The 10,605-nt window shown below is 37.5% G+C and overlaps 1 protein-coding gene across 7 annotated transcripts in view; it reads right to left on the bottom strand.

The window, feature by feature from the left end:
* Positions 1-892: 892 nt before the first annotated feature.
* TRANK1 (tetratricopeptide repeat and ankyrin repeat containing 1) overlaps positions 893-10,605 on the bottom strand; it is a 54,230-nt gene continuing 44,517 nt past the window's right edge. For 5 of the 7 annotated variants that reach the window (XM_084511632.1, XM_084511633.1, XM_084511634.1 and 2 more), the window contains 5 exons: positions 10,119-10,251; positions 9,021-9,166; positions 4,160-7,233; positions 2,888-2,986; positions 893-1,709 (listed from right to left, as the gene is read on the bottom strand). In XM_084511632.1, the coding sequence (XP_084367758.1) occupies positions 1,597-1,709; positions 2,888-2,986; positions 4,160-7,233; positions 9,021-9,166; positions 10,119-10,251 (3,565 nt within the window). In that variant the 3' untranslated portion in view covers positions 893-1,596. Of the gene's footprint in view, positions 1,710-2,495; positions 2,770-2,887; positions 2,987-4,159; positions 7,234-9,020; positions 9,167-10,118; positions 10,252-10,605 lie in introns of all 7 variants that reach the window. The other 2 variants (XR_014690456.1, XR_014690457.1) reach the window with 2 other exon arrangements.

Below are 10,605 nucleotides of genomic sequence, written 5' to 3'. Positions count from 1 at the left end.
AACACTCTGCCCTGCCTACGGGCACCCTGTCTGCACAAACCGCCATGCCTCGCCCTGTTTGCCCATCCTGGTCACCGCGCTCCCCAGGGGCAGCTTTTGAACGGCCTGGGAGGGGGCGCTGCTGGCTCCGCCTACTCGTCAGCCTCCCACGAGAGGGCTGCCAGGTTTGGTGGTTCCTGCGGCTGCTTTGAGTGGCTTCGATGCTGCAAAAAAGCTCTGCCCACCTCGATTCCCCGCTCCGGGAATACTCAAATACTCAAGTCAAGGAATTTCTCAGAAACGTTTCCAGGAGTAATTTCAAATGCAAAATACATATCATTATAGAAAATATAACCAGTTAAGGTACATCAATGCTCTAACTTTCCTAATCCTTGATTTTTATGCAATGCAAGTGACTAGCACTGCATTTTATCAATGTATATTTTTAAATTGTTTTATAGGTGCTTGCTTAAGCAACAAGACTTCTTTAATAAGCAGCACTGAGTAAAGAGTCTTCTGGCAGACAACAGCAATTACAATGCAATATATAACCATTACTGCTGCCCACGTTGCTGTGTTATGCAGCAGAATTTCATTTTTATCCATAGAAAGTGTCCCACTTCCAAACCATTGAGCATACTAACATGTTACTAAGCTTTTGGCAAAAGGTAATTATTATAACAGTTTGTTATGAATACAAAGCAGTTCCCTTTTCAAGGCAAACTATTTCAACAAGTAAATAGTACGCTAACTACGTTGCTAAACGAGACTAGAGTATGCTGGAGATACTGAAGTCCCAGAAGTAAAATAGTGCCAGTATGAACTGGTACTCTGGCCCAACTTGTAACCCTACTCATGTAGTCAGTCACCTGTGGCTTTCATAAAAACATTCAAAATAAGACAAAAAGTCACATTAGTTTAAACATCTTACAAATTTTATAAAGTGTTATTATACATTACAAAAAGGCTTTCATCAATTAAAATCTATAAAACACAATGTATAATACTCTTTAAAGAAAGATTATCTATATTTCAATCTGTACAGGTAACAGCTTATATCAAAACTTTATCAAATAGAAGAAAGCCCATAATTTTCATACCTATCTAATTATAAGTATGTACATTGTCAAAAAAACACTTGTGTGTTTAGAAATGACTTTTCTTGTCTACAGAAATATAAAGAGATACTCCAAGTACCTCCCCGATGACTCAAAAAGTTGCTGACTCAGGAGAGAGTAGGTTTACAATGGTAATTTAGACAATGTAAATTAACAGGGAAAAAGAAAATGAAGACCGGAGAGAAAAATATCCCTGAGATAAGGCATAAACAGAATTACTCTTCCTACTTGCTTGTTTCTTTGGCTTTTGATTACTTTCAAGATACCACGTAGTTTGAAAGGAAGTTTGTCCTGTCATAGGTTTTATCAATTACACCATCACAAGACTGGTAATTATTCTGACACAATACAAGTGATGAAAAACAATAGCGTAAGTTCCTCTTTTTCTTCACCCTTTTCCTATTTGACCCTATCCCCTTATTCTTCTTAATAATTGTAGAATTTTATTCTAAAATTAGACAGCTAGAGGATAGAAGAGCTACCTGCATATTATTTCTAATTACAATTTCCCATATCTTCCTTTTTTTCTTGATATTTTTTTCCAGGCAAGTTCTTCAAAAGCCATTCTTTCATCTTCTACTTCATCTTCCAAGTCTCTATCATGTACAAAGTCTGTATAAAAAAAACAAGAAATTAATGCCAAATTGGAAAACGTGACATCTTGTTCTCTTAACAGCAGAACAAGCTACATCACTACAATTTTATATTTCAGTGTAATATCTTCATATGTGTATAATCATGTTTAAGAAGCATTATGTGTATCATTAATTAACATTATTAGGAACACTGCTAGAAAGGAGTGACTCCTAAGCCCCTTGCTACATTACATTGCCCTTGTTACATTGAACATCTGTTTCTATTGTCATGGTTTTTGATTTTATTTTTTTTTTTTTTAAGAATGTCTTCCTCTCTCAAGGTTCAATTTCAGCACACAATACATTTGCTAATTGACTTCAGAAGAGGGAAAGAGCATACAGTTACTTGTAAGACTGTGAGAGCACTCCCATGCAGTCTTAACTACATCTTTCTTGGAATAGAAAGGTGTTAACACTTTTTATGCAATTTTTGCAATTCTATACCACTTAAATATGTGCTAAACCTTAAATATACTGGAGGGCAAAATGAAGTTTTAAACTTGTCCTCAAAGAATGTAATAAATTGCCACCCAAGTATGTTGCTTTGTTTTACACCAAAAGTGAAATGACTAAAAAAAAAAAAAAAAAAGAAATCCAACAGCATGTAGTTTTTTTATTATTATTATTATTATTTCTCCTCCAGATAAATCTTATAAAGCAAGTTAGTTTTATTAGGAAGCTGATTTTCAAGAACTTGGGACCACAGTGTTAACTGCCAATAAATGCGCTCTTGCAGCATAGTTGGGGAACAGCACTAACTTACTAGGAAAGATGAAGATAGCTTCTCTTCTGTTCCCTGGCCAAGTTTCTATCCTGAAGACTGCACCTGAACCGTAGGTACATGTACCTCTGTATGCACACACACACGCACATACTTCGTGCACACTCAGATCCACTGTGTGCCAGGAGAGGGGGCTTGCTCCATTTGGGCCACCCTGGAGCCAGATGTAAGTCTCCTACTCTTTTATAAAGAGCTGCTGAGGGAAGTCCAGATAACTCGTGTCTTTGCAGAGTTCACCTGTGAAGTTTCTTGTTGCCTAGAGGGTAGTGAACATCCACAACACCGCTGACCCAGAGATTAAAGTGATGCTAAGAGACCATTACCAAACAGTGACCTCTAGGGGGCACAGAAGTCTGTGTAATTTGAAAACTTACCTTCCTTAATCCTATGCAAATCCATTTTCTTCAGCCATTTATGAGCCTCATCAATTACAGCAAACAATTTGTTGGCACGTTTGGTTATTATTTCTTCAGCTGAAATGAAGCAAAGTTAGCATTCTGTAGGAACACTAGCTGAGAGATTGACAGCCAAACATGGTGACACAGAGACATGCATGATGCTGATGCAAAGCTAGAAGTCCCGGTCTCCAGTGATTTCATGTACAGAAAAAATTCACTACCATGCATAAAGATGCATGGCACTCCCCAAAATAATCAACATTAATAGCACTATAAGGATGGAGAGATGAGCTTCTCCTGTCATACTGTCCCTTTTTGGGGAATTAAAATTCCTGGCTTTCATTATCCTTCTGAAATTCCACATGTCAAAGAAACACAAGGACCCAAGATGTTGCAATCCTTTTTCAACAGCACCATTAAGGACATGAAAAGCACTCTTCATAAAATGAGGGAAAACTAGTCTCAATGGCAAATCATTTCTGTAAATATACTTCTACTGAGTGGAAAAACAAGGCAACATTCAAAGAATTGTCATAAAGAAATCAACTATTACTCAATTCAATCTACTACATCCATTATATCATCCATTATACCAGTGAACTGCCATGGTTCACTGAGCAGAAACCTAACTAAGTAATAAGAAAACTTTATTCATATAAAAAACCCTGTCTATTAGGAGCAAAGAGAAAGCTTGAACGTTAATGTGAAGACCACAACTTAATTGTCAATTACAAACGTAATGTATTGCACTGATCAGAGCTGAAGAATATTAAATACTCCACTTTTTCATTACTGTCAGCCATCACGGGCAACGTGACAACTTGACAGGGTTGGTGGATTTCTACAACTAAAGCCAGTAACAATATTTTGATTTAAGATGTCACTTTCCCACAGCAAGCACCCTAAACAATTCTGCTCCTAGGCTACTCATTCAGTGATTCAATTTCACTTGAAAAAATTATCATACAATAATGCTTTCAGCATGTGAGAAAGAAATCATATATCAAAATAATGATAAATAAATACAATATATGTATTTGCTAAGTACCATAACTTACTGGACTTCGTAACACTAGTTTTTCCTTTTAAATATTTTCTTACTGTCTCAGTACCTTTCCCCCTCAGCTACCTGACATAGCACTTTCTTATTTCTTCCTACCACATGAAGATTTTTGAATGGAGCTTTGTCTAGAAGGCTGGCCACAGATGGCATATTAAATTGTTTAAAAGAAAACTGATAAATCCTACCTTCAGCCCAGGCTTTTCTCTCATAGATTTCCTCTACCGCATCTGAAATCATCTTAATATTCTCTTTTATTTTTCTCTGGTGTAATTTGGGGCCTTCTTTATATGCTAGATGTTCTTGGGTGCAAGCCTTTTCTGTAATGGCCTCTACTATTTCAAGTCCATCTTGTATTTTTGGATCTATTTCTCTTCTGAAAAAGTCAGCATAGTTTCTGTAGGCAGTGTTATTATTTTTGTGTTCATCTGTGTTTCTGTGCTCTATATAAGCTTCACTGGCCACGGTAACTGCATTTCTCTCCACCTGCAACTTTTCTTCCCCACTGATGTCTGTTGGTGTCACACCTTCAGGAGCATCTGCTTCCATGTTTTCTGTTTGGCTGAAGTAGTTCTCAGCACTCTGGATAAATCTGACTCCACAGAGGTCACACTGGGTTTGGTCAATATCTGCTTTTCTGAAGACTGCTGATAGAAAATTCTCTCTTCCCATGGCAACAGGCTCAGCTTTGGAGCAGGCCTTCCTTTTCCACTTCATGTACATAGACACAAAATGGAAAACACGGTGCAGCTGGCGCTGAGCAGATGCTTTCTGCTCTTGCTTCTGTTGCTTGCTGAGTGCAATCACTTCCAGGGGATCCTTTTGGTCATCTAAGCACTGATTGCTTTCAAGTTCCTTTTCTATCTCATCAGCATATTCTGTCTTATCCAAAGAGGTTATAAACCTGTCAAGGTTTACAGTTTCATACAGAATACCTCGTGTGGGTGGATGCCCCTGAGCGTACACAGAGTCCCACTTCCATCGGCAATCAACTAAGTACTCTGCATCTCGCTCTGTCAGAAGCTCTTGCAGGCCTACAGCAATTTCTCTTACATGTGTAGCATCAGCCACTTGTTCCACTACTTTTAGCAATCTTTTAGGCACTTTAGAGGGAAAGTCTTTTCTCATTGATTTCAGCATTGCCTTTATTTCAGGGAAGTGTTGGTATAAGAGATATTTACACGTAGAATTCTGCACCTGGTCAGCATTCAGTATCATCACTAAGCACAGCACTATAGTTCGCTCAGCTTCCCCTGAAGTTATGCACTCAGGATCCTCAAAAGCATCCAGAACGACACGGAACCTCCCATGAACTCCACATAAAATTTTTGCTAGATAACAGAGATGAAATCTGAAATCCTGTTCAGCTGTATATATGTCCTTTGGTCTATACTCTTGTATAATGGAAAATGTCTCTGTAAATTCTTTGTTATAGTCCTTGCTTCTGAACAAAAAATCCCAGTAATGAATAAGAGCAATGTAACTCTTTGGAAAGCACAGAGTAACATTCTTGTTGAGACGCATCAGGACAGCACAACAGAGAATGTACTGGAACTCCAACATCATCACCGTATTTCCTATGCTTGGAATCAGGAATCTTGTGCATTTCTTGACCAGGACATTCATAAAACGGAAAAACAGTCTTTTACAGTTTTCTGGGTTCTTATGAACATAAAATTGCTCAAATGAATTTTCAAGAAGTCTAATGAAACACAAGTGTGTTCCTGTATTTTCTGTATTTTTGTCAGGTAGCAACATTCCATGTCTGCCATCTATTCCTTTGATCTCTCCTCTGTGATGTTTGCACTTTGGGGAGTCCTTTGCCTTTGACAAAGCAAGGTTTAGCTCTCTGTTATAATCATCCTCTTCCTCAAAAAGAAGTTTCTCAAATTCTTCAGGATATCCTGAAGATAAGAGAAAAACCTTCATGGCACTTAACCACAAGTCACTTGACTCTCTTCTTGCCCTAGCATCTTCATTTTGAAATTTAAATGTAATGTACTCATTCAACACTGCTCTACAGGGTTTGGAAACAATGTTACTGAACACCAGTATTTCTTTGCATGCCTTTGGGTTCTCTGACAGTATTCTCAAATGAAAATGATTAGGAAAAAACATTTCTAGGAGGGCTTTACATGATGCATATTTGTCAGGAGTCAAAAAGTCAAAGCTTTTGCACTGACTCAGTAGCTCTTCAGGGAAAGTGCGTGTGGCTTCCAAAAGCAGTCCATTTATTGCTGCCAGATGCATTTTACATTGAAATACTGTCCTTGCTTCATGGCGCAACAAGGGCTTATGTAAATCCTCACAGGTTTCATCTTCACAGTTCAAGCCAACAATGAACTTGCTACAAATACCAGGGTAATGCTTCTTCCGTAACTCACGGATGATAGAACACAACCTGCTTAGCAAGTGCTGCTTCAAAGCTGATTTTACATCCTCTGTGCTTACTGAGAAATTACCTTTTGTCTTCCTCTCTTTTAGACTTGACTTGTCTGACAAAAACTTTAGGATGGGTTCGCCTTCATTTTGAGACACCTGGCAACAACTGTCACCTGTTGGAACAATCCCAAAATAGGCGAAGCATGATTTCACCATATCTTTCTCTGCATTGGTGGCTGCTTTCTTCAAACTTTTAACCAGACCTAGAAGAGCTATTAAGCCACGTGTTGCCTTAAAGAGGATGTCCTGGCTTGGAGCATTGCAGCGAGATAACACAAAGAGAACTTCAACTGCACCAGCAGAATGATTCAGAGATAGAAACTGACAGTATGCGCTGCTCAGCTTTGCAAAGTCTCCCTTCAGAGCTCCCTGCAAAAATACAGCTTCAGCAACGCCAGACTTCTGCTTAGTTTCTTCACAAAGCTCAAGGGCTTCTCTTAGCATGCCCTCTCTGTCTGCCATGTCCAATTCCGAACAGTGAGTCATATCAGCACGGGCTGCAGCAAGCAAGCAAGATGCACGGAACTCTTTTATAGTTGTGAGGTTGGCTGCTTCCCGAGCAAACCCGTGCTGTTTCATTAGCTTTGCAGCTTCTTCCTGCCGACCTTCTCTTTTCAGTAAGTCTGCTGTTTGGCGCAAGCATCCACGAGATTTCAGAAACTCAAGCTGATCCTCTATATCAAGTTTTGAGAGGACCCGCATCATTTCCTCAGTTTTGTTCATACTTAGGTACTTTGCAGCTGCTTCCAAATACAGCTGGTTTGCTGTACATGGAAGTTTGGAAACCATTTGTCCTCTTGTATTTAAGATCTCTTCATATCTGAAATAAAACATACATCAATTTACTACCATGGATGATGAACCTAGAATGATTAACCTAGGTTAGACACGAAATAACTTTTTTTTTTTTTTGTTAAGTCCCCCAAACATGAAACAAATAGCTGTCCCAAGAAGCCCTTGTTTTTTAAAAGGCCAACTATTTCAAGCACCATGCCTGTCAAGCAAAAAACAATCACATCATCCTAAAAGACCTACAAAAAGAATTTAGTTACAACATAAAGATGCCTGAAACAAGATCATTAAAATTTCTGGTATGACCAAGATTGCAAGGTTTACAGCATTAGTAAATCTTTATCCATGATGTCATAACACTACTTCCAATTATTTTAACCACATTTTGCCAGTGATAATCTTCCATTTGTTAAAGTAAGCTTCAATGTTGAGTTGTTCTTTGTATGAATAGAAGCCAGAATTAAATAAAACAGAATATCAATAAATTCTCCACAGGCCAATATAGATAATACCCTGTAAAACTTACATAAACCAGTCAGTTTAGAGAACTGTTTCAATTCTGTTGTATGTCTCTACATACACTTTGCTACCTACCCAGTGCCTGTACAGAGTACCTAGCTGCATCTTTCAAAACATACACTTTAAAGCACTCAGCAATTAATTATTTCTGTCTGAAGCCAAATTATTAAGATACACCCTAAGCCAGTCTTTCAAACGGGTTCTCTCCTGCTTGCTGAGAATGATTAATTTTTTCCTCATGGGTGAGTAAACTGTTATAAGCCTATCATTACTATTTTCTGATGATAGTGATGGGAGTGCAGATTTTAGTACCTTTACTGATAAATTTGCATAAATGATTTGGGGAGGATGATTTTAAAAAATCATTAGTTGGTAAGGTGAGTTTAATGCTTGAAGTTTTGGACCAAACTATCTCTACATATTAAACTAGCTTTAGTCCTCTAAAAAAAGTTGCCATAGCATAGGAATTATTAAATATACATCACAAAGGATCTCAGTGAATGTGTGTACTTATTGTAGGCCTTGCTGAAAGTCTAACTAGTGTATATATTAGTAAAATGTCATCAAATTATTTGTAATGAAAGGTGTGGCCAATTAATGAACTGTTTGCATAAGAGTGTTCCAATGAGGTCACAAGGATGCTGCCAGATGCAAAGTTCTGTCAAAAAGATACTAATAAAATCAGTTTATCACGAACAGTGTGAAATGGTTCTTAATTGTCCTGAGTGACCATGGCAGAGTTGGTACGGTAAAGCTCATCCCAGAGACTGCAACCGAGATTCATCTTAGAGAGGCAGTATGAGTTGGTCATTTACTATTCTTTGCTCTAAGTTAAAAGATTTTGAGAAGCAAATAGTTCAATTGCCACAATGACTACTGTATTACATACCACATATCTAATGGTTATACACCTGCAGAAGTCAGCGACAAAGTGACTAAGTCCCTGAAGTATTAGAAAAGTAGTATTTAATTTCTGTTAAACATTTTGATATACTTAAAAAAAGGACTGGCCAAAAAAATGTGCATGACTAGTAATACAGAATTGGAAAAATAGTGTAGTTTTCCTACTAGGCTAGGAAAATGAAGCTAGTCACTGCTCAAGCAGTGACTATAGTGGAATGCTTTGCCCATGTTATCAGGACCCCAGTGAGAATTCAGACAAAGTTAATTTAACTTCATATGAAACCAAATCACCAGCCAAAACTCTTATTAAAATTTTAAGGAAAGCCAGCTGCATTATGCCGAAGTTGAAGACAGAAGATAGAGAATTATTTTCAATGCAGTCTTGAAAGGTACCTTTCAACTGCCTTTGCTGCTTCTTCATAGAGCTCCTCCTGACAATACATCTTAATTGCCAGACCAAACTCCTCAATTTGTTCATAACATTCAGATGCTTCTTTGTAGCACTGGATTTTCTGATAGTATACTGCAGCTTCTTTCATCTGCAATGCAGAAGTCAATAAGGAAACTGAAGTACTCGAAACATCCAAAACTACACAAATAGAATAAATTTAGTAATTCCATCATGTAGGTGTTTTATACAAAAGCACACTCTAATAAAATGTACTCTAAGTTTTTAACGTAATCAAATACTTAAAGTAACCATTATTAAAACTGAACAGATTTGAAAAAAAGCCTTCAAAATAATTGTATTGGAAAAACTAGAACATAAAATTAAATGTATTACAGGATTTCCGAAGTACTTGCTATCCTCTGCCTGCTATTAAAAAAAACACCACACATGCTTCTGTTGACTTGCAAATTGCTCAAAATTAAACAGTATTAAATTAAAACAGTTCTATCTGCAGAAAGGGAACCTTCATCTTGCATCTCAAATATTTTGGAAAAATTACTTTATATTACACTTCATCTTTTGGTGGAAATGCACTGCAGACAGAAAGATTTAAATACCCTCACAAGCTTAGAAAATTTTTGTGAGTACATTGCTTAACCCTTGCAAGTTTCAGGATTTCATTTAGGTGGCTGTAATCAGTGTAGCTACAATATCAGAGTATTATATGAATGAAGTAGCAGGTAAAGTTTCGTGAATCAATCCATAATCGGCTTTCAACTGCAAAGCAGAAATGACTGGTGACATTTGAGGAAAGCCAAAGAAATAAACTTAGACTATATAATTGCATCATCCTCCGATTCATTGCTATTACAGCTGTTCTATGAAATGCTTCCGTCTTGAACATGTTTCTCTTGAATGGCCCAGCTTAAAGAGCTGTTTTAGTTCTACTACCATGCCACAGAAAGATGCTATTATCTTATGAGTTCTGAAAGAGATCACCTTTACAAATTCTATAAACATGTACAAGCGCCAAATCGGAGGGAAAAGATCTGTAGCAAAATGAAAAGGGATAAGGAGAGGATAGGGTAAGGATTTAATACCTTTCCTAACTTTTTACACAGTTCTGCACAAAGTCGGAACTCCTTCGACTGAAGCAGGCATTTTAGTGATAGCTTTGGTTCTCCACACTCCAAATAAGTTTTTGCCAATGTCATATATTCCATCTGCTTTTCCCTGTAGAAAGTAAAAAAATAAGTTAGTTACAGTCATTTTAAATGATATTTAAAAATTACAGGACCTGTCACTGAATCTAACCATATAACCAATCTAACATCATATGTTCTTCACACTTAAACTGAGGAGGTAAAGCAAATAAGCAGTGGGATTAACTGGAGTTGAGCACTACTGATGGCATATGCTATCCTATCTATATCCAAGAAAAAAAGCCTCCTGAGTTAAAGCAAATCATGTTGCATCTCTCTGACATAACCAGAGAGCTGACATAACCACAGGACATCTTTTCCCTGGGTATCTTCCCCCCACGCACCCATGAGGTGGCAACTTAGAATGACACCCACTCACATGCAT

This window comes from Aythya ferina (genome assembly GCF_964211825.1).
Source record: "Aythya ferina genome assembly, chromosome: 2".
NCBI classification, from domain to species: domain Eukaryota; kingdom Metazoa; phylum Chordata; class Aves; order Anseriformes; family Anatidae; genus Aythya; species Aythya ferina.
Note: the sequence above shows the minus strand (reverse complement) of the source record. Positions and strands in the feature narration are given on the sequence as shown.